This window comes from Macaca mulatta, chromosome 5 (genome assembly GCF_049350105.2).
Source record: "Macaca mulatta isolate MMU2019108-1 chromosome 5, T2T-MMU8v2.0, whole genome shotgun sequence".
Lineage (NCBI taxonomy): Eukaryota > Metazoa > Chordata > Mammalia > Primates > Cercopithecidae > Macaca > Macaca mulatta.
This window is the reverse complement of record NC_133410.1, coordinates 111,848,473-111,873,589: the sequence shown is the minus strand read 5'-3', so window position 1 is coordinate 111,873,589 and position 25,117 is coordinate 111,848,473. Positions and strand designations below refer to the sequence as shown.

General features: G+C 37.7%; 1 protein-coding gene across 6 annotated transcripts in view; it reads right to left on the bottom strand.

The window, feature by feature from the left end:
- Positions 1 to 19,287, bottom strand: part of NFKB1 (nuclear factor kappa B subunit 1) — a 124,550-nt gene extending 105,263 nt beyond the window's left edge. For 2 of the 6 annotated variants that reach the window (XM_015138833.3, XM_015138834.3), the window contains exon 1: positions 8,932 to 9,002. In XM_015138833.3, coding sequence (XP_014994319.1) covers positions 8,932 to 8,948 — 17 coding nt within the window. In that variant the 5' untranslated portion in view covers positions 8,949 to 9,002. 6 annotated transcript variants of the gene reach the window in all.
- Between the last annotated feature and the right edge of the window lie 5,830 nt (positions 19,288 to 25,117).

The window sequence follows — 25,117 nt, the reverse complement described above, 5'->3', positions numbered from 1 at the left end:
TTTTGCCCCCAGGGGTCATTTGGCAACGTTTGAAGACATTTTTGCCTGTCACAGCTAGATGGGTGGTCCTACTGGCATCTAGTGTATAGCGGCTAGAGATGCTGCTACAAACCCTATACTGCACAGGAAAGCCCCTCACAATAAAGCATTACGCAACCCTAAATATCAATAACGCTGAGCATGAGAAACCCTAACGAACATCATCACATCGTGACAGTGCTTTGGTTCACATGGAGAAAGAAGTAAACTTTACTGACTACCTCATGGGTAAAGAACTGTAGCTAGAACTTCACATATTTCTCTTAATTCACCAATCCTGAGAATCAATGTCCCAGATAAGACACCAAAGCTGAAGGAGAGTAAGCCATTTGCTCAGGTTCATACAGTAACGCTGGCTAATCTGACCCCATAGTCTCTGGCTCTTTCAGTTGTTTAGGAGGCAGAAGTGGTTTTCCTCTTTGGCATATAACATTATTTATTTTAATATCGCATCTTTGCTTCAGGTCTCCCAAGTGTTCTGATTAGAGCTAGTCTACCCATAGCACAGCCTGAAAAGCAGAATAGGATTCTGACAATACACAAAATGAGTTCTTCACAAGGCAATCACCTATGAGGATAAAAATACCAAACAATGTTAACTCAAGTGATAGTTCTTTTTTTTAAAAAAATATTTTCTTTGGTCAATCTCAAAAGACAGAAGGAGAATAAAGAGATTCTCCCTGAACAATGTCCATACTCACTGATGGTATGATAAAAGTATATATACAATTACAATATTATACATAATTATATACATATACTTACATATTAAAACTATACATTTTATATATACCTTATATATAACAAATAAGTATTTTATATATTATATATGTATATACTTATATATTAATTATATCAAATGTATATTATAATTTAAAACTACAGTATACTGAAATACTACATGAATGTTTTCCTTCCTTCATTAATTTAGTCATTCACCTAAAAATATTTATGACTACTATGTCAACACCAAAGTGCGCAAGAGTGATGTAGTTCCTGTACTCACACAGCTTACAGTTGTGGTAGATTGAAAACAATGACCACACATTTTTTTATATGCCACTCAACAAGAGGAAACATTTATTTCTCTGTGCTTTGAGTCTTGGCAGACCTATGGACATACGCTGACCAATAGGAACTGGTAGAAGTGCAAGTTCTAAACCCAGCTTTTAAGAGGCCTTGCAAAGATCATTCTCTTTCTTGGAACATTGTTACCATGCGAACAAGCCTGCCCCAGCCACTGGAAAATCAAAGACCATGTGGAGTAGACAGAGGTAGTCCTAGCTGAGGCTCGGTAGCACCAGTTGGAGTAGCCAAAACAACTTCAGACAAACAGCAGTAGGACACCAGCTGAGTAGCTACAAACAGCACCAGTCAACTAGCCAAAAGACCTCAGAGATTAGCCAAAGCAGGCCAGGCCAGATGACCTAGGCAGCCCACAAAATTGGAAGAAATAATCAGTATTTGTCTTTAATTTTCTTTGTGGTGATTTTTTTTATGCCACAAAAGCGAACTAATGCAACAGTTTAGGAAGTAGGAAGGCAAACAGGCAAAAACAATGCAATATAGTAAGTGTCATGGGAAATGGAGTGTATGTGGGGTATGGGTTAATTATCTTGGTAATTCAGTAATCACACTAGAGTTCTAGTCAGAGCCCACTTTGTACTCATTTTTTTACTCTATTGGTTTACTCAATTCCCAACTGAACAGAAGAGGCAAGTATAGTATACAAAACACTGCGGTGTATACAGAAAATTAAAACTGTTAAAACTTTCAGAGTGCAAATATTAATAAATCACCGTTAGCTTTAAGCAGTGATACCTTTATAAAAACAAGTTAATGTTTTAAATCCCTTCACCTGTCTATCTAAAACCAATTTCATCATTCCTGCTGCAGTGAGCCCCATTCTTGACTTTCCAATTTCTGCCAATATATCATTCTCACACATGTCTAGTCAATAACCAATTTCTGCTGATTATTTTCTTCATGTTGTTTCTTGGATCTGCTCCCTTCTTTCCAACATCCTAGGAGAGACCTTTATTGCCTCACCCCTGAATGACAGTAATAGGCTCTGCACTGTTCTCCCTCACTGAAGGGTTTCTTCCTCTTTAAGTATCTTTCACATATTATTATATTACTTATAAGATAAAGTTCAAAGACTTCAAACACTCAGCACATACATTATAATATTAAATCACATTATAAGCATCAACTACTATTATGTCCCAACCAAAACTCCCTATGATAGACAGATTAATCATTCAAAATGTCTTGCTCATTTCCTTCTTGTACATTTGTTCACAGTATGCCCTGCATCCTGAAATGCCATCTTTTCTACCTCCTACCTCAATAGCACCAACTCTTTAAGGCTCTAGTTAAATCCAATCTCTGCCAAGAAATCCTATATTTTTCCTGTAACCTATAGCTCTGTAGTCACATAATAACTATAACACTTATATATACTGGTGATTTAACACTAGACAGCATAGTTTTACTGCAATCTAACTTTATCTATATATTTATAATCTTCTCAAATGGATAGAAGTGTCTAAAAAGTAGAGATGGGAGTTTTGCTTTTTTGTATTGCCAAATTGGAAGACACTTGTTTTGTTTTGTTTTGTTTTCTTTAAAAAATACTGCATTAATTTTAAGAAGCACTGTAATTTCAAGTTTGTCAGAATGTCAAATTCTGGTTTTAGTTGTCACAGATTAACAGTTATCTGAACTTCCCACCTTCCTATACTCAATTGTGAAGCCATACAAAATACCTAAAGATGTAATTGAAGACACTGGATATCATAGGGCTAGTACATTATAAGGTACTTTAGGTAAATTCTAAATTCGCCCTCACTTTTTGACTGGGGACGCTTTCCAAATCATGACTCAGGGAGAGCCCAAAGAGATAACAGCAATGGGCAGAATATCACAAAGAAAGGCTTTAAACAAAAAGCAAGAGCCTCAGAAATCTACATAGGGGTCAGCTCTGGTCACTGGCCAAATACTAAGCTGTGATACTGTAGGACAAGACCCTGCAAACCTAATAGAAAACAGTTTCTGGACATCTAAGAGCTAAATGGAAATTCCAGACATCATATAGTGCTGAGAGACACTGACGTTGTAATAATCCAGGGTGAAAGACATCACTGAACACTGTGAACATTCAGTTGTGATTTCAGAAAGAACACATGATGGGAGTTAGAAACATCCTAAAATAAGGGCTACTCTAAACCTATCTTAGTAAAACCAGGTGATTCACCAGTAAATTCACTGCTTGTTACAACAAAACTCAACACGTTTTAAAGGAAGACAAAAACCCCAAACTCTCCACAATGGAATATCCACAACGTACAATAAAACATAATGAAGCCTGCAAAGAAATAGGAAAATAAGACTGAGAAAAAAAATGACACAAATGACGAAATTAGCAACCAATGACATTAAAATGGCTAATAGCTTATGGTCAATAATGTAAAGGAAAAGATGAAGATAATGAGCGAACAGATAGGCGATATCAGCAAAGAAACACACACCTTTCTTTAAAAAAAAAAGAATGGAAATTTTAGAACTGAAATGAAATTTCACTAGATGGACTTAGCATATTTAACATTATAAAAGAAAATGCCAATAAACTAGAAGAAAGGTCAATTAAAAACTCTCCAAACTGAATCACAGAGAAAAAAGAGGCAGAAAGAAGTGAACACAGCTTCAGTGACCTACAGGACAATATTAAGCAGTCTTACATATTTGTAACATGGAATTCCAGAAAGAGAAAAAAGACAGAAAAGATATTCAAAAAAATACCAGTTGAGAATTTTTCCAATTTTGATTTTTTTAAAACTCAACCCACAGATCCAAGAATCTCAAAGATCTCTATGCTGGATAAAGACAAATAAAACCATGGTTAGGCATATTATAGCCAAACTGTTAAAAACTAATGCTAGAGGAAAAAAAAAAACCCCAAAACAACAAAGGACAAGAAAGGACATATTATATATGGAGGAACAATGATAAGCACAATAAACATGATGTTTCTGATGATCATTAGTCACAGTACAAGCTAGAAGGCAATGTAAAGGCACTTTTACAGTGATAAAAGAAAAAAAAAGATTGGTCCAGAATATTCAGCAAACACACCTTTTAAAAATAAAGGTGAAATTGACATTTTCAAGTAAACAAGAGCTAAGAGTATTCATCACCAGCAGATCTGCTAAAAGACATGCTAAAAAAACTTCTTCATGCTGAAGGGAAATGATAGAAAGTTGGACCTGTATGAAAGAATAAAAAGCATCAATAATGATAAATATGTGAGTAAGCACAATACTTTGATTTCTTCTATCTTAATTTCCTAAACAGACAATTGACTCTTCACAGCAAAACAAGACAATATATTTTGGAGTTTATAATATACAAAGATGTAAAATGTATAACAATAATAGCACAGAAGGATAAACAGAAGTATAATACTGTCAAGTTCTCACATTAATTAATTATAGACTCAAAGATGCAAATGGTAATAAATAAATATGTTTCTAAAGTGGTAAAGTAACCACTTTAGAAAATAACCAATGAAGGAGATAAAATGGAATTTAAAACACTAAACTTGATTTATTCAAAGGATGGCAGAAAAGGAGAAAAAAAAAAAGAATAAAGAACAGATAGTACAAATAGATAATTAATTACCAAGATGAGAGACTTAAACCCAACGTACCAGTAATAATATTACATGGAACTGGAGTAAACTTATCTAAAAGATAGAGATGATCAGATTGGATTTTTAAAAAGCAAGATTCAAGTATATGCTTTTCATAAGAATTGTACTTTAATATTAAAGACACAGTTTAAATGTATGAAGATGGCACACTGGGCTAGTTATATCATGCAAATGCTAAATACAAGAAAAGCAGGCTATATTCTAAAATATCAGATAAAGTAGACTTCAAGAGAAGAAATATTACTACGGACAAAGAGGAACATTGCATGTAAGAATCAAAGGGCCAACTCATCAAAGAAAAGCAATGATCTTGTTGTGTATGCACCTATTAACAAAGCTTCAAAATATATGAAGCAAAAAGTGGAAGAACTAATGGAAAAAAATGACAAATCCACAATTACAGTTAAGATTTTTAACATTCCTCTCTCAGTAATTGATAAAAGCAAAGCAACAGAACATCAGGAAATGTCTTAGTCTGTCAGTGCTGCTGTAACAGAATAGCTGAGACTGAGTAATTTATAAACAGCCCAAGTTTATTTCTCACAGTTCTGGAGACAGGAAGTCCAAGATGAAGGCACCAGCATTTGGTGTCTGGTGAGGGATGCATCCCCTAGAGGGGAGGAATGCTGTGTCCGCACATGGCAGTGGGCAGAAGGGCAAGAGGAGACAAATTTCCTCCGGCAAGCCCTTTTAAAAGGGCACGTAATCCCATCACTTCTTATAGGCTCTACCTCTTCTACTATCACATTGGTCATCCTGTTTCAACACCTGAATTTGGTGGGGACACATTCATACCACAGTAGGAAAGGTATAGAAAGCTTAGGAACAAAACTGTCAATCAAAAGAACCTAGTGTATGTCTACAACAACCCCACTGAATGATTTTAGAGTCCAAATTATTATTATTATTATTATTATTATTATTATTATTATTATTATTATTATTTGAGACGGAGTCTCGCTCTGTCGCCCAGGCTGCAGTGCAGTGGCACCATCTCGGCTCACTGCAAGCTCCGCCTCCCGGGTTCACGCTATTCTCCTGTCTCAGCCTCCCGAGTAGCTGGGACTACAGGCGCCTGCCACAACGCCTGGCTAATGTTTTGTATTTTTTTAGTAGAGACGGGGTTTCACCGTGTTAGCCAGGATGGTCTCGATTTCCTGACCTCGTGATCCGCCCGCCTCGGCCTCCTAAAGTGCTGGGATTACAGGCGTGAGCCACCGCGCCCGGCCCAGAGTCCACATTATTTTTAAGTACACATGGAATATTCACAAAGATAGACCGGATCCCTGGCCATAAAATAAGTCTCAATAAATTTCAAAGAATTGAAAGCATGCAGAGTATGTTATCTAAATACAGTAGAATTAAATCAGAAACGAGTAATAAAAAAATATCCAAAAAACAAATCCTGAAAGGTATATAATTAAGCAAAACTGTTAAACTGGGGGAGAAAAAAGTACTTCTTAGAATCAATAGACTATAGAATATACAACCTCACCCCCCTGAAAGAAGCATCTTTAAATTCTTGCTGTATCATGTTCACTATAATCATGGGGGACAGGGATTTTCTTAGAGAAGCGATTAGAATGCATTCCAACGTGTTCCATAAAAAACAAATTTTTGCCTATGGTTGTCTTCTTAATCATAGCGGACTGAAATTCATAAGATCAAAAGATGTTTTGGGCATTTTAAAATTATATTGTAATTAAGAGTAATTTATATCATACTCTAAGTAAAATTTATTTTTATTAATACTATATTAGGACAAACTCTGCCAAGAATAAACTTGTAGAGCTAGAGAAGTTCTTTAAAGATTATAATAAGTTAGATAAAACCTTAAATGTTATAATTAAAGTCACTCCTGAGATACTGCTGCCTACCATTTCCACATAAAAACTGCTTCAATACCTCTGTTCATGGTGTGAGGTCTTTCATTCAGATGGCATTAAAAAGGGACTTGACATACTGGACTTTGTTCTGACCTTTTGCGTCCACATTTCTAATGCTACAGATTTCTTCTTCCCTAAAAACATAGTATCAGAGGATTTTAATTTTGATATGTGTAGCCTCTGCCTTGAGTACCATTTTGGAATATTCATATTTTCAGACTAAGGAAGAAGTAGACCTCATGCATTATGAATTAAGAGACTAGTAGTCTTTTGTTCAAACATAGAGAAACTGATCTAGCTCTCTTGAATCTGAATATGACTTATTTTAGATTTTTATTCTATTAATTCTCAAAAATCCATAAAAATATGTCCTTTATGTTTTAAAAGAAAAAGAGTCATTAAGTGAACCAGCAATGTTTGGTCCTATGAACAGGGGTACGATCACCCTGGAGGCACAAAGGGTTCCCTTGAAGAAATAATCACGGCGAAGGCCTTCTGATTACATATACACAAATATAATAATTTGCATGCCATCAAAATCAGGCTCCATGAAGCCCTTTCTACACTGACCATTCATACAGATAAACTCTTTTAACATACACATGGCTGGGTGTAGTGGCTCACACCTATAATCCCAGCACTTTGGGAGGTCCAGGTGTTTGGGGACAAGCTTTGGCAACATAGGGAGACCCCATCTCTACAAAAATTTTAAAAAGTAAAATAAAATTACAATTTTGCCAGGCGTGGTGGTGCATGCCTGTAGTCCTAGCTACTTGGGTGGAAGGATAGCTTGGGACCAGGAGGTCGAGGCTGCAGTGAGCCATGATTGCACCACTGCACTCCAGCTTGTATGACAGCGCAACACCACATCTCAAAACAAACAAACAAACAAAACAAAACAAAACAACATACATACAGATGTCAATGTATAAAATGAGTGGGGAGAAATAGGTGAACTCTACTCTCTTTTCTATGTCTGATAACATCAGATGTGAATACTTCTTTCTCCCATATCTCTTTGTCAGTGACCCTGGCTACTTGGTATTAAGCAACATATTTACTTTTAAATTCATAATAAGTAAATGAGAATGTAATCAGTTTTATATTTTTTTACTAACAACTTAGGAAAAACAGTATTTTGTTTAGTGAGGAATATCTAGAATGAACTGACCTTAGGGCCCACCTGACACAGCAGAGTTCCCACTGGTGTGAAGCTCATTATTAGCACCTTGGAATAATGAATTCATTCAGTCAATGCTTCACTGTCTATGTGGATATATATGAGTCATAGAATTGACATACACATAATCCAAAAGTTGTTCGTGAAATCTTTTAAATGACAGTGGAGGGAAGGGGTCCTAACTAAGAAAGGACAGATAGGATGCTTTTGCAGTGCTGCCAGTGTACTATTTCTTGACCACCAACTAGGTTAAACGTGTTCACCTTGAGATAAATCTCTAAAGTTGCAGCATTAATATTTGTGTACTTTTTTAGCTATGGGATTCTTCAACTTAAAAAAGGCTAATGTAAAAAGAAAGTTTCTTTTTTTATTTTTTATTTTTTTCTTTTTTTGAGACAGAGTCTTGCTCTGTTGCCTAGACTGGACTGCAGTGGCACAACTGCCACTCACTGAGGCCTCAACCTCCCAGGCTCAAGTGATGCTCCTACCTCGGCCTCTTGAAGAGCTGGGACCACAGTCATGTGCTACATTGCCCAGCTAATTTTTAATTTTTTTTGTAGAGACCGGGGTCTTGCTATTTTGTCAATGCTGGTCTCAAACTCCTGGGTTTAGGCAATCCTCCCTTCTCGGCCTACTGAAGTACTGGGATTACAGGTGTGAGTCACTATGCCCAGCAAGGAAATTTTAAAAACTGAAAAGACTACATGATTTAAGCTCCATGAATTTCTGGATTTCTGTCTTGTTTGGCACTGTATGCCTTGTCTTTAGAACTGTGTCTGGCACAAAGAAAGGACTCAACATATATTCAAATGAATCACTATTAAAGAAATAAAACCCTACTTCTGTTAATCAGCTTGATTTAATAATTTCACAATGCATATGTATACCAAAACGTCAACTTGTATACCATAAACATATATAATTTCTGTCAACTGTACTATGCTAAAGCTGGAGGTCAAAAAAAGGAAGGAAAAAATAATAAAAACAACAAAATCATACTATGCGAAGATGGAAGAGTTTCTATAAACAAGCAATGCTTCCACTACCCCACCCCTCATCTCCAATCCTGCTTTTCAAAGGCTGACTTTTTAACACTCTTTTTCTTTTTGGTTTACCTGGTGGTTCTTTTCATATCTCCAAGATATGCTTCTGTCTTTCTTCTTGATGTAGGACGTTGTGTTCCTTCTAGGAAGGAACAGAGGAGGATTCATCTCATACTACCACCACCTCCCCTTCTTCTCCCTCCAAATATAGTTATAATTAGTGAGACCTTGAATCAATCCAGCATTTAAATATTAAACTTTATATTCAATTTTTCTCTCAAGCTTTCCATAAATTTCTTTGGAGAAATATGAATGTAAGAGACTGGTTAATAATGAAAAAATGCAACACCAGAAACATCTGGATTTGAAAAAGAAGCTATACTGAGACTAAAAATTGTAACTCATTATCCAAAAAATGGGCAGTTCCTCATAATATCATATTGATAATCAAGAATTGGCTTGGTACTTACTCACATGCATTTTTCTTAAGTTGACCTATCTCAATATGGCAAGAAAATCTGAAGTCTTCCAATTAATACAATTATATCAAAGAAACACATAATTTTAGAGAGAGATGCTCATTTGGTCGAACCTCTTTTTTTTACAGAATAAAAATAAGACTCAGAGAAGTTAATTAACTTGCTCTGAGCCGCACAGTTAATTGGCAGCACTGTCTCTTGATATCTTGTTCAGTATTTACTTATTCAGCAAACATACTAGGTGCTGTGCAAATAAAAAGTAAGTAAGATAAACTCCTTGCCCTCAAGATGTTTCTTTTCTAGGACCCACAGGAATTCAGAACACAGAATGGGGCCACATAACTCTTTATGGAGAGGAGAGGGAGAAAACAGAAAGGCAAGTGAGAGAAATGGTGATGCTCAAACCAGGCCTAAGGGTTTAGTAGTTAGCAGGATGGCTAGGAAAGAAAAGGCACTTCTCATACAGGGAGGGCATAAGCAAAGGTATTAAAAGTCAGAAACTGTGAGTAGGAAACTGAAGGTTGGTGTGGAGGATTTGAGATTAGGGGATGGTTGCGGAACAGCGGAGGGAGTAAGGGGGTGAGGTATGTGGGTATCAGCATGTGAAGACAACTGGGATTCACTGCAGAGATATGATCCAATTTACACTTTAGAAAGCTGACCATTATGCGAAATGAAGGATGGGTCAGAAGCAGGAGACAATGCAAAAATAAAATCTAGAAATTCAATGAGGAAGGGATGGATTCTGGAGATGAGGAGGCTGACTTGATAGAACTTGGTGACTGACTGAAGAAGAAAGCAGAATGTGTAAGAAGGGCTTCTAGATTTCTGGCATGGGAAATCTACTGAATGGACCCTAACAAGCTAACAACTGCATTCCCTAATGTGCTGGGGATACCAATCTGTGCAGAGGGGTGGGGATCAGGGATGATGAGAAATTTAATACTGGCATATAGATGTGAAGATACTTAAGTGTCTCATCAATAAAATGATTTCTGTGGCTTGCCTTGAATGACTGGACTCCTACAGTTCAACAGATATTTAGTAAACATAGGACAATTACTCCAAAAGTCATCTATTTCAACACAGGATTGAACTGCCTCTCTAAGCAACTTGGACTGACTCCTATTTGGCTATTATAGGAGACTTTCTAAGAGAAATGGGATACTTCCCCGCCCATCATAAAAAGAATTGTAACTGCAGGGTAAAAGATTATGTAATGGTTTAAAATGGGAAATATTTTTAAAGTTTCTAAGGATTGCTTGTTAAATTTGGTTAAATGTCTTAAATGGGAAATCAAGTAAATATATAAAGAGACACCATAAATATATTACGTCAAATTAATGCTATGATACGGTATGAGAGCGAGTAAATGCATTTGACTATTGTTGGACTACCATGCTTTTGATTTTAATTTCCCAGGTACTTATATTTGCTTGATTGCAACTGACTTCTGAAGTGTTTTTTCATAATGTGGTGAAAATGTCCATTCTTATCAGTTTAGTAAAAATGTGATAATCCATTATGAAATGTCTGCTAAAAGGTTCTATCCAAGGGCAACCTCTCTTACTCCTTTCATTATGACCCCACATTAGATGAGATACACAATTTATCTCATTGTATATCTCAACCATGAGATATATGATTTGTACTTTTATTTATAATTCTCATTCACTTTCTAGATTATTCTACCTTCACATTCAAGTCGATAACAAAGTTTAAGTCTTAATTTTTATAGAGGACTCTTCCCCCTAAATCTTTATGCTTTCATTATCCTTTGCTTTGACCAATCTTTCAAAAGACTCTTAGGTTTCAAATCACATACACATATACAAATGATACTTGACTTATACACCTTATCATGTATTAGCAGTATAATAAATGAATGCATTAAATGAATAGGGTAGAGAAATGGCTATATTTTTGGTTCACTTTAAGTGATCTCCTCTGAAAATTAGTTCCCCAGGTTTTCTGATTGGTTTGAAATTAGCAGTATGAACACATTAAAATTTTTTTTCCTATTTCCTAGATTATATATTCAGTTTTCAGTTTTGATTTTATATAAATCAATTGCTGATTTAAGTACTTTCCTGACTATGAAACTGAGCAAACAATTAAGTTTAATTTCATTTTAATTCTTAACTTCTTAACATTGCTTTCTACTTCTAATTTCCTCTACATAAATAGTCACCCATACACGCTTCTTCCATCGTCCCACATCATCATCATTTTAATGATTTAATTTTAACCTTATAAATCATGAAGGTTCTTGTATTATAAGTAGATACTATAAATTGTAAGGTATTCTCCTCTGGCCTCATTACCAAGTCCATATCCCATTTAAAAGAGAAAGACACTGAAGGTTATAAATCAAGTCTTAACAGTCAAACACCAATACATGGTTAAATCCTACAAAATAAGCCTATACTTAAGAACTGGTAAACAAAGGGGTTCTTCAAATATCAATAAAACATGAGTTGGGAATTTGTGTTAAAACATCCAAAAATAGTTATTTTCTCATTCCTAAAATTCTTGTCATGCAAGACATATTTTCTAAGACAATTAAGTAATTTATTTTCACTATTTAAATGAACTGCGGGCTTGGGCTTAGAACCAATAAATAGGTTGATTAGGGAGTCTGCCATCACTTTTATGTTTTCTTTTTTACATACTTGTTATATGGTAGAATTGATGTCTGGGATAAAGAGGGATAGGTGTGCCCTAACACTGAAATATGGTATAGTATTTTCAGTCCAAATGATATGATACATAATAAAAATAATAATTTTTTGAAATAACTGCTGTTTTTAAGAAACAAAATTCATAAAAACAAATTGCTTTTTAAAATGGGACATTGTAGAGGTATGTTCAACTTTATGCAGGTCTTATACTTTCTTTAGTTCAAGTTAGTGAAAAGTAAATCCTAGAAATATTAGTGAGCCTCATTTATCAAAAAGGTTCATCTTGGCCAAACTGGGTGGTTCCCTCCTGTAATCCCGGCACTTTGGGAGGCTGAGGTGGGTGGATCACTTGAGGTCAGGAATTTGAGACCAGCCTGGCCAACAGAGCAAAATTCCGTCTCTACTGAAAAAAAAAATTAAAATTAAAATTAAAAAAAAAAAAGGTTCATCTCAAAGAAAAATCTAATAGCTTTATTTTCCAATATGAAACGTATGAATTGTCCATACATTTCTACTAGTAGAGTAAGGATTATGACAAAGTTAGAGCCTTGTTTGTTTTGTTTATGCTTCTCTTTGTGCCCAGAAGCTGCAGACTGAACTCGTAAGGGAACACAGAAAAATTTATTTTTTTCTGGAGGCCATCTCATGGGGAAGTCACAGGCAGAGTGCTTGGATTATTTTATTATTTTAACAAACACTGCCACTATTAATCTTCAGAGTACTTTTCAATAATGACGGCTTTACAGTGCAATTGTTATATATGTTAACATTTAATTTCTTCCTCAGTTTGTTGGCAACAAAAAATATTATATATACGTATTTGTAACTAATTATATTTAATTTGTAACTAATATAATTATATTTAATATATATTAGTTACAAATACATATTTATACATATGTATCATTATATTTAATGTACATATTAGTTACAAATATGTATATATATAACCTTTTTGGTTGTTGCCATATCTATATATGTAACCAATATATATCAGTATATTTAATATACACATTAGTTACATATATACATGTAACTAACTTTTAAATTAATTTTTAAACTTGAATGTTTGTTGTGAGTGATGTGAGGGGAGATCAGGGTCAGATCCAGAACTAAGTGGCAGCAAAGCAGACTGAACTGAAGTGAGCAGCACTCAATAAAATGGTTATTTTCCCACAGGACTGCCTTAGGGCTCCTGGGGGCACAATGACACTAGGACAGGGAGTATTGGCATTTTGCTCTTTTCTAGTCTAAATGGTATATTTCATTCAAAAAATTGTGCCCACAAAAAATAAATGGTTCAATTCAGAAATTCAAGGCCAACTTTTAAAAAATGCTACAACTGAAAAATAATGAACAAACTCTGCCAGGATGAGGCCCCAGCTTCTACAGTGTTGCAAAAATCATTAAAGTATGAAAGTGGAAAGTACAGTAAACCCTGCAAATTGGCTGCTTGTTCCTGAGGTTTGCCATCTAGTAACTTTTAACATTCACAGATTTATGGGTGATAGGTGTTTAATTTCAAAGGTAACAACAAAATAACATATTTTGTTTTAACGTTTTAGTTGATTAATTTAGATAAGCGTTAACAATTCTTAGGCTACCAAACAGTGCTTGTGGCATTGTTTCTTTTTTGGAGGTATTAGTATTTGACATTTCAGTTTCAATGGAGTGTACAGAAATTCTAATTTCACCAAAAAGTTACATTTTTCAATTTTACAAGCACCTTTTATAATTCCAATTACTTTATTATCTTGCTCTGGTGCCTCTAAAACTTTGAAACTAAAAGGCATTTTTCTTTCTAGTTTATAAATGCCTCTTTCAGAATGAAATGTTCCCCTTTTGGAAGGCGCCAGGTACTTTTTAATAAATTATTTGTTCTAGTAAACTTTAAGTGGTCTTTAGATAAGATTTCCATAATATCTAGGACTCAAGGACTATTTTGGGTTCATTTCTTTCCAGAAGGCAAAGCAAAATAATGTAATTTTTGTTCCTTATAGAAGATGGCTGTCCATTTAAAAAAATAAAATAATTTTGCAACAACTGCATGTCCCTCATTCATTAAACAGTTACTGATTGCTTACTATGTACCAACAAGTACAATGTTAAGCATCAGCTATTTCTCATCAGTATTGATTAGATATTGTTTCTTTTTAGTTGAACTAGAGAATTTGATTCTCTCAGCTTTTCCTTTCTTTTTATTTCATTTTTTAAATAATTTTGGCTAGCTTAAAGAATAAGCCATATAGAATATATAAATTCTTTTTTAAAGCTTAAGCAGTCAAAATTTTTCACAGTTTAAACTAATAGGATCCATAGATGAATTCAAATCTGTTGATATCTACTGAAGGCATGGGTCAAAAGAGAAGCTATTTCTGAATTAATGGTGAAAGATGAATGAAAAATAATAAGGCAATTTGTAATGGATAATTAAACCAAATATATCATTATTCTAATTTCAAAAACAGGCAATAAATTAAAGCAGATGAAATTTGTATTATTGATAATTAAATCTGTATTAGTTACTACAGAAAATATGAGAGAATAAAAATTGTTTTCTTTTTAAAATGTAAAATGCACTATTTTTATTATTAGTACTCAAAATTAAACAAATATTTTCATCCATAATCTATCTTCTGAGATTTCTATAATCTTTAACAAATTGCATCTTATGTGACTCTTATTTTATACAGAACTGTCAGGCTTTAAATTATTTGAGGTGAAGCAATGCAATTTGCACAACTTATTTTCTAAACTGTTGGCTGATCTTCAAGGCCAGGTCAACAACCTCCGGAAATGTAAAAGACAGTATATTAATTTGCACCCAGGAACAACCTCTAATACAGCAGAGACCAAAAGTATGAAGCAATTTCATCATCATTAAAAGAATGTTAACTACTTTTTTCTCTTTTTTTCTTCTAAAAGTGAGGCACTGGATACTAATTAATGAAATATTACAAAGATAAAAGGCTTGGTTATGTTACCAGAACTATTAACTGTACCAAATTATGTGGTTTCAAATATTAATCTTTTTTGATTAAAAAAAACTCACAGTCAAGGAGCCAAATTGACTTGCAGGACTATGCCAAAATGTTCAAACCTTTCTCCCTGAGGCTGAGTACCTTCAGTTCTTCCAAACTCTCTGTCTCCAAAGTAGTGACAGAATTCAAAGAGATATCATATGCTCTTGATGGTTTATTGCTCACCTCTAAGAACACTGCAAGTGAGTTCAATATTCATGGGAAGTGCAAGAGTGCAAATGAGAACTAATTCCCAAAAAGCAGAGTAAATTGCTCCAGTATGGTCTACTGGTTACCAAGACGTAGTCATCAATTAACGCTGATTAGACACAAACGTAGATGTAGGAGCAGCATATCTTAACATATCCTCTGGCACTAACTTCTATTTTGCCTTTTCCTTCTCTTCTAATATAACAATCCCACTACTGTAGACAATTCACATTGTAAACAGAAAACCAAGAGACCAACCGAATAAAACAAACTTCCTACTAAAAGTAAAAAAGCTAATGAGAAATTTTGCATAGCCATTCATTCATAGACATCCATTCCTGTTAATGTGATTTCTGATCAATCTGTGGACTAGAAGCGCATAATCTGAGTATTTACTCTATTGGTTATACAACAGTACTGTGCATTTCCAGATACACTTCCTACTGCAGTCAATTCTATGCTCAGAAGAGCACATCTATTAAGACCTGAAGATGAAAAAGATGACATTTTTGAGGACTTCATGAAAAATCCATGCAGCAACTCAGACACAATTATTTTATTGTTTGAAAATATCGACTACTTTTCTTACTTCTCCCAAGTTCAAACCAATTGAAGGTTATGAAGTAACCACTTCCCCCCAGAAGCCAGAACTTTCACCTCTTCTGAAGAGAGAAATACCTCTCATAAATTAGGTAAAAATAAGGTCTTGCTGATGGAATGATAGTCCAACATTCATGTAGCTGCCAATTCCCTATCTAGACCTCGTATCTACCACAATGAGCAATCCCTGAAAGTCAAGGTAGTAACTTACTTAATCAATTATCTGCAAGTCTAAAAGTGTAGCTAAAACAACCTACATAAATAATTAGTTTCTCAGACTACTTCAATTTGTTTCCAGGAACAGTAACAACAGAAATGTAAGGAATATGATCACTAAATCTAAAATTCTTCCTATTTCAAGATTAATTGTGCTTTAATCAACTCAGTCATCACAGATCTTGTTTAAGAGGTAGAGTAAAAAGGAAGTGCAAAGATCAAAGCAATGCTTACAAAGGGGAAGGACTATTTTTGTATGTATACCCCAGTATTTACTATCTGGGTTTGAAAAACAGGGGCATTTACTCAGCACAAGTGAGTGCCAACGACGAATGTAAGAATGAAATTTCAGAAAAAAAGATAAAAGATTTTCAAATCACCACCAACCCCAAAACGATTATACTATTTTCCTTAAAAAGTGTCAAAGAGTTTAGAAGTGGTTTGCTTTTCACTGCAAGCAGCTTTTCGGTTCCAGTATTAAATGTACATAAAACGTGTGTTCCTTTGTGTTCAAGTTTGTCCAGTAGGTTGCAGACCAGGAAGACATTTTATCTAAACAAGCAGGGGAGGGCATTTAGGAATTGCAGGTGTATCAATATGGATGAATAATCTCAGATTCCAAGTCTCCATTCATCGTATATGTTCTTTTCATTTCAGCAATTCAATTAAATCATGAACGTAAAATTCTACAGGAAATAAATCTTTTCGTTTCCTGTCTTCCCAAGTTTATAAACTGAAAAAAGTACACTGCTTCAAATTTAAATACATACATTTAAACACGTAATTCCCATAGTGCCTCAAGCAGTAAAAGGATTCATCTCTAGAAAGCACAATATTAAAATCAGAAAAACAACATACTTCAATTTTAAGTTTCCCTTTAAAGTTTTAACAAACACGAATGCAGTTTAAACTGCTTGACAATATTCAGTTGTGGGATTCTGCTAGAAGAAAATTATTGAACATCTTGACCCTAACCTTTAGTATTTACTAAAGATCACCAGTGTGTAGAATATTTTGATGCCAGAGTTATTAAATGTTCTAGTAATACCATAAGCATTTTTTCAGATTATAAGCTTTATAACAAAATCTTTGAGTTAAATATGGTTATTTCATAAACTGTAATGCTGAAAACCTCTACTTAACAAAGTCCATGAAAATGTCTCAAATCTTGATAATTAAATCCTGTATCATTAAGTCCCATTTCAGTTTCAGGATAGACCAGTAAGTCAGGGCAAACATTCCCTGGTGTCTGTTTTTAAGGACCATAGAAAAACTTACATTTAGGATAGGCTTTGTTTTTACATTATTTTTGTTTCAGAAGTCATGCATAATACATGGTGGCACTGTCCAAGAATTTTACATAATCAAGTCTAAAAAGTGCTCTAAGTATCCAACTAGGTAATTTATTTTCTCTCTCAAATGCCAGGCCCCAGAGGATCAGAATCAAGTCCTATAGCAGGTGACTATATCGTGTGTGTGTGTGTGTGTGTGTGTGTGTGTGTGTGTGTGTGTGTGTACGGAGGGGTGGGGGGAGGGAGAGAAAAAGAGACAGAGAGAGGGCCAGGCTTCTTTTAGAAGTAGGAGAGGGATGAATAGACTCTCCTATTCAATTCTGGGGAGCTGGAGAGGGCTTTCCCTGCCAGGAGGACTGACAAGCACTTCTTCTTTCATTTCATGGAACGCCCTTAGGTGAAATCTGGTTCTGCACTGCACCAACCACCTTCCCTCTCTCCTCCGCGCCGCAGCGCACCTCAACCTTCTCACTATCCCCCAGCTGGGGCTGGGGTTGGGGGATTTTAAAAGTTTGTAAGAGTTCCCCTCCGATTCGCGTTCCCACCCCGCGGAGGGACGTGAAGAGAAATCAGCGCCGGGCAGCCACGGCCCTTCGGCCGACTAGCCCCTGCGAGGTCCGGATGTGCCTTACCCCGCTGTCGCCAATCCCATGTGCCTCTCACTACTGTCAACCTCCTCCCACGGTCTAGCCCAGCGGTTAGCGCAGGAATGAGGAAGTCCGAGTGGGGCTGGAGGGGGTGCGGAGAGCTGGATGGCGGGACTCGAGCCACGCGTCCCCTGCCGGGCCCCCACTCGCCCGAGTTTGGCTTACCCTGGTGGCGAGTCCGCGTTCGGCCTCCTGGCGCGGGTCTCTCCCTCCTGGGCGGCGCGGGCCTGCGGGCTGGAGAGGGAAGAGGCGGTGGCCGGCCGGAGCCCGAGCGGGCCCGGGTGCGGGTCGGGGCGAGCGGTAGCGCGGCGGGGCCGGGCCAGGCCAGTCAGCGCCGCGCCATGTCCGCAGCGCGGGCGGAGGGAAGCGCAGGGCGCGCGGTGGCCGGGCGGCGGCGCCGCCTTACTGGCCGGGCGGCTGCGGCCTCGGCGGCGCTGGGCTCCGGGAGCGGGGCCGGCGGCTGCGTGCAGGCCGAGGGCGGCGGCGGCTGGCGGCCCGACCGACGGGAAGGGCAGGGGAAGCTGTCAGCGCGTCGCCGGGCCGCTCCGGTGGCGAAACCTCCTCTTCCTGCCCCGGCTAGCTGGTGCACTTCTCTCTCTTTCTCTCTCGCTCACTCTCTCACTTCCTGGCTGGAAATTCCCACTGACGTCGAGAGAGCATACAGACAGACGGACACACGCGCGCACGCAGCGGGGGCGGGAGGTGGGGTCGCTGCCGGGGGTGGGGGAAGCCCGCACTTTTGGGGGCCGTGCGCCCCCGGCCCGGCCTGGTTGCTCGGTTGGGCTCCCGCCCCTCGGGGCCGCTTCGGGGCGCCGGGCGAGGGGCGCGCGTTAGGCGGCCTGGACGCCGGGATCCCTGGCGTGACTCTGGCTTCCTAGCCGGGCGCTCCCAAATCCCGAGGGCTGGAGCCGGTAGGGACGCCCCCAGGAAGCGCCAGCCGGGCCCAGTGGTCCGGGAACACAGGCGGCGCGGAGGCGGCGGCGGTGCCGCTGATAGAGTCATGCGGTCCATAGCCCCTAAGGGCAGGCCCGAGCAGCTGGAGGGTCGGCGTGGATCCAAGCATGCCAGATATAAAAATAAAGCTCATCTGTATATTCCATTTAAATGTGTCTCAGTTACATTCAGATCTCTTCACAGATTAAACTAGAATTTCGTTATCATAACCGACTTGTGTCCAGTAAAGTATAACCCTCTACTGGTTTTTGGTGCGGTCTTAAATATCCTCGTTATAGGGCAGTTACTCAATATTCATCTACAAGGCATTGTTAGGCCTTTATGATAATTACTGTGGATAGAATTATAGTGATGGTGGTAGCAATGGTTTTGGTTTACAGCTCATAAAATACTGATCTGGCAGAGGGGAGTTTTCTTTTTCTCTGAAGAGACCGCTACTGGCACCCATTGACAGGCCTGCCAGTGACCACCGTTCACTGGCATCTGAGCTGCTTTAGTGCTGGGCGCTGTACTAGGCACAGGCTGGGGATACCTTGGGGTGCATTACCTCCCCACATAAGAAATCTTGAGCTGAAACATATATTTTAGAGCTCATTGTTTCACTAGTGGGTCGAGTGACAACTGAAAGCTTAGCTTTAAAACATCGGTAATCAGGTCCTTACCAGGCAATATTGCAGTGGCATTCAGATTCCTTATAGCATGTTCATCCTAGTCGTTTTGTGCCCACTCTCCGTCCTCCTCCTCCACTAGGTTATAAAAACCTTCTTGGTGGAGTGTTTTTCTGGCAAAAACAAAAAACAAAACAAAACAAACAAAAAAACCACACATACGCGCACAACCAAAAGTAAAAACAGAGATTCATTTGATTGCCTATGACAGGAGCCTCTGGGGCGACCTTGGAGGCACCCAACAGTTGACCTTTAAGCGATCTCATTTAGCTCCTGGAGGCTGAGCAGGTGGAATTCAGAGAATCCATAAAGACTGAACACAACGACTTTTTAAGAAATTTTGTGGGCCGAGTGCGGTGGCTCACGCCTGTCATCCCAGCACTTTGGGATGCCGAGGCAGGTGGATCACCTGAGGTCAGGAGTTGGAGACCAGCCTGACCAATATGGGGAAACCCCGTCTCTACTAAAAATACAAAATATTAGCCGGGCTTGGTGGCAGGCGCCTGTAATCCCAGCTACTTGGGAGGCTGAGGCAGGAGAATCGCTTGAACTCCGGAGGCAGAGGTTGCAGTGAGCCGAGATTGTGCTACTGCACTCCAGCCTGGGCGAGACCGAGCGAGACTCCGTCTCAAAAAGAAAGAAAGAAATTCCGTGTTGTTATTTATGGGACAGATTAGAAATTATGCCAATACTATAGGAGATTGAAATATAGTTTATGTAAAATGATTTTTGCCAGTGACATGAGTAGGAAGTCTGCAAGTTCCCATGAAACAAAGTGTAAGGGGAGTGGATTTTCCCCCACTTTGGGAGGTATGAGCATACACGCTCTACTTTTCATTCTGCAAGGAGTGGCAGCCCCATTACCAAAAGATAGGTAAATAGAATTGTTACAAGAGTAGAGCCAGTGTGACATATTTGGGGGTAAAAAATGAAGAGTGTTAATTACTGAAAGGGATTAAATCAGACTCCAAACTCAAAATGATTCCATAAAATGAACTTAAAATTGAGGGTAGGGTGTTGAGCAGGCATGTTAGTTTCCTGGGGCTGCTGTAAAAAGTTACCACCGGCTGAATGACTTACAATAGGAATTTATTCTGTCACAGTCCTGGAGCCTAAAATTCTGAACTCAAGGTGCCATCAAGGCCATGCTCCCTTGAAGACTCTAGGGAGGAATCCTTTGCCTCCTCCTAGCTTCTGGTGGCTCCAGCAATCCTTGCCATTCTTGGCTTGGGTGCAACACTTCATTCTGTGCCTACATGGTCACATGGTCTCCTTCCCTGTGTTTCCTTTGTGTCCCTATATTCAAATCTCCCTCACCTTTCTTTTATGAAGACACCAGTCATTGGATTTAGAGCCCACCCCAATCCAGTATTACCTCATCTTAACTTGATAACATTTGCAAAGATCGTAGTTCCAAATAAACTCATGTTCACGGGTACCTGTGGTTAGGACTTGAACATACGTTTTGGGGGGGTGTAATTCCATGCAGCACAGCAGATAAAACTGTAAAAGCCTTCAGTTTACTCTTTTTGGCTCGCTGATTAACCCTCCTCCGTTCCTGCTTTGTTACCCAACATTTTCTCTATACTCTGTACAAACCTGCTTCCAGGAATATTTCTTACAAATTCATCCATCCTAAAGTGTCAGAAGGTATTTACCATTATCAGGCTATGAAGAGAAAAAAAATGCCTCAATGTGGAATTTCAGGCATCAATATTGTCTAAAAGACAAGTTATACTGTGTTTGTCACTTGTCTTAGTTCATTTGTGTTGCTATGGCAGAATACCCAAGACTGGGTAGTTTATAATGAAAAGAGGTTTATTAGGCTCACAGTCTGCAGACTGTACAAGAAGCATGTCACCAGCGTATGTGTCTGGTGAAGGCCTCAGGCTGCTTCCACTCAATGGAAGGCAAAGGCGGGTGGTGTGTGCAGAGATCATATGGCGAGAGAGAGGGGAGACGTGCCAAACTTTTTAGCAACCAGCTCTCATAGGAACGAATACAGTGAGAACTCAGTCATCCTCTCCTCCTTGCAGGGAAAAGCATCAATCTATTTGTGAGGGATCCACCCCCATGACCCAAACATCTCCCATTAGGCCCTACCTCCAAAATTGGGGTCACATTTCAACATGAGGTTTAGAGGGGACAAATAAACCATAGCATCACTAAATCATTGAAACTACACAAATTTCCCTTCTCATGAAACTATGTTGGAAATGCCAGTGTGCAGAGAATTCTGAGGTCGAGATCTGTGTAGTGCGTTCATTGGCAATGAGAACATAGGAAAAGTATGTCTTCTTTTTAATTGCCTTTGAGTAAAGGTGACATAACACTTCTGCCCACATTCCATGGCCCCACTTAGATGCTAGGGAGCAGAGAAATACAGGTCTTCTGGTTGTTTAGGAGGTGGAAGTAGGTCGGCTAAGCATATGGTTAATATCTGCTATACATGTATTCATGTATTTGGTTTTCAGTCATATAAAGTGGATCATCATTATAATGCCCATCTTTACAGATGAAAAGTTGAATAATTTTCCTAAGGTTTCATAATTAGTAAATAGTAGGAGAGTCAGAATTTGAACCTAATAGATTTGGCTCCAGTGTGCATGATATTAACCACCACACTAAACTATTATCCAATGATATAAAAAGGAGCATGTAAGAGATTTTTAGAAGAGCAGATCAACAGGACCTGGTTGTAGACTATATATGCAGTTTGAGTAGAGGAAGACTCATAGATAGCTCTGAGTTTTCTAGTCTGAGTGATTAGAATAGTAACATCGTAACTGGGAAAAAATTTGTGGGAATGTAATGCATTCCCACATGCCGAACATACATGTAACATGTAAACACACATATTTTAGACATGTTCAGAATGACAGATTCCGTGACATGTCCATATGGAAACAGCTAATAAATATGCAATTGAAAACTCAAGGCTGATGCTCTGAGAGACATGGCGTTGGAGATGGAAATAGAGAACTGCAAAGATGCGATAGTTGTCAGGAGCGTGTTTCTAAAACATTAGCGGTCAAAGAGGAGACAAGGGGCTAAGTACAGGAATTTGATGAATGACTTTATTTCTGGAGTTGCTATGAGAGAGAGAGATGCTTAAAAACTCCTGAGGTGCCATCAAAAGTGGGAGGAAAGCTCAGAAAGCCAGAGAAGAGAGAGTTTAAAGGGTGTGAGAGCTCTCAATGGTGTCAGATACTGCAGACAGTTCCTAAAGGATGGAGAGGGGAAGAGACCATTGACTTTGGGAATTATAAAATCCTAAGCCTGGCCTCTGGGCATGGCTGTGCAGCCAAGGGCAGAAGCCAGTCTGTCTTCTGTTCACTCTGCTCGCTCACTTAGAGGAAAAGGGAACTTTATTAATTCTCAAATAGCACTGATAGCAGTGGCTGTGGTCTTACATGACTTCTTCAGATCTATTTCAATATAATGAGGAAAACCAAGAACCAGGAGACTGACAAGTGAGTGAGAAATGGGGAAACGAGGGCATAAATGCAAAAGAATCTCACCAAGAGGTTGGAGTGAGAGGGAAGGAAAGAGGAGTTAGTGTGATTCTTCATTTATTTGACTAACATTTATGGAGTGTCAGAGTTAATGGAAGTTTGGAAAGGTGGGGAGATAGTTTAATGAGTTAAGAGTAGAAAGATTAATGAGGGAGCCAGGAGCCAGAAGAAAAGAGACTGTGTGGAGCTCATAATCTAGGTGAGGAGGCAGGAACAAATCTGCTTGTGTGAGATATGAGGAGGAAGAGTACAGAGAAGAGAGGCCCCAAGAAGAGGGGGAGGGTTAGGCTCTAATCATCAGCTGAGATGCACTAAACCAAAAATGAGAATAAGCCCTTAGAGAATGTGTTTGTTAGGGCTGCCAAAACAAAATATCTCAGACTAGGTGGCTTAAACAATAGAAATTTTTTTTATGGTTCTGGAGACTAGAAGTTCAAGAGCAACGTGTCGGCAGGGTTGGTTTACTTGGAGGCTTCTCTCCTTGGCTTGCAGATGACCATCTTCTCCGTGTCTTCATGTGGTTGTCCCTCTGTGTCCATGTCCAAATCATCTCGTCTTATAAGGACATCAGTCATATTAGATTAGGGCCCATCCCACTGTCCTCATTTTAACTTATATACCTCTTTAAAAACCCTATCTCAAAATCCAGTTACATTCTGAGGTGCTGGGGGTTAGGACTTCAGCATAGGAATAATTTCATTATTCAGCCCATAACAGAGAGGTATCTTTTAATTATTTCCGTGAAGGCATGAAAATAGAGACTTAACTCATCCCAGTTGATCCAGGACTATCCTGCTTTTAGCACAGAGAGTCCCTCACCCAGGAAACCCTCAGTCTCTAGTAAACCAGGGTGATTGGTCATGCTATATGAAGCCGACAAAATTGTTCTGAGTGAAATAAGGCTAGTTATTGGACATCCCATTGAGACAGCTGCCAATTACTGATTTTTATGGAGGAGGTTTGCTTCTGTCTTCTGAAAGGTTCTGTATCTGGCAGTCAAATCTATTCATGTGATGCTCTGACACTTTTTACGTGTCTCTTTAATAAGATAAATATGGTTTTGCAAATATATAACTCCTGATAAGCTTTTACAGAATCTGAAATTTGAAATCATGTCATTTATTAATATATTAATAAACATAAGTTATTAATATTAATATGCTATATTTATTATATTAATAATTGTTACATGATAGTATTTTATAATTATTAATGTTATATAAAATTAATATTTATATAACACCAATTATTGTATCATTATTAATATTAATATAAAATAATAATTATATGCATCAATATATTATTGATTTATATATAAAGCAATATATAATTTATAAGTTATACAATTATGTATTATATATAAATCAATATATAATTTATTATATACTGTATAACTATATTATATATTATATATCATATAACACTTTATATATTATATATTGATTTATGTATAAATTACATATTTCTATAATAAAATGATTATATTAATAATAGAATTAATATATATTAATATTAATGTTTTTACATATTAATATAATAAGCTTGGATTTTAGAAGCATGTTATATGGCTTCCTGGATCTCAAGATTTGATGTTTCAACAGTTACATTCCTAGTCCATTATCTTTTGTAACATTTCTTCTCTTTCATTTTTCCTAGACTTGTTTTCTGGAATTTAAATTAGGTATATGTTAGATCTTCTCAATCTAACCTCTGTGTCTTTTAACATCTCTTATCTCTTTGGATTTCATTCTGGATAATTTCTTTAGATTTACCTTGTAGTTTATCAATTCTCTTTTCAGCTACATTTCATATGCTGTTTAATATGTCAACTGAATTATAAATAAGAAATTGCTTACATTTCTTGAAACAATCTCTGGAAATTATTTGAACCTTAGGTTAAAATTGAGTAAGGAATATTTGTGCTTCTTTTTGCCTGTTATCTGGGTATACTATTAACTTGGAAAAACCTTAAATAA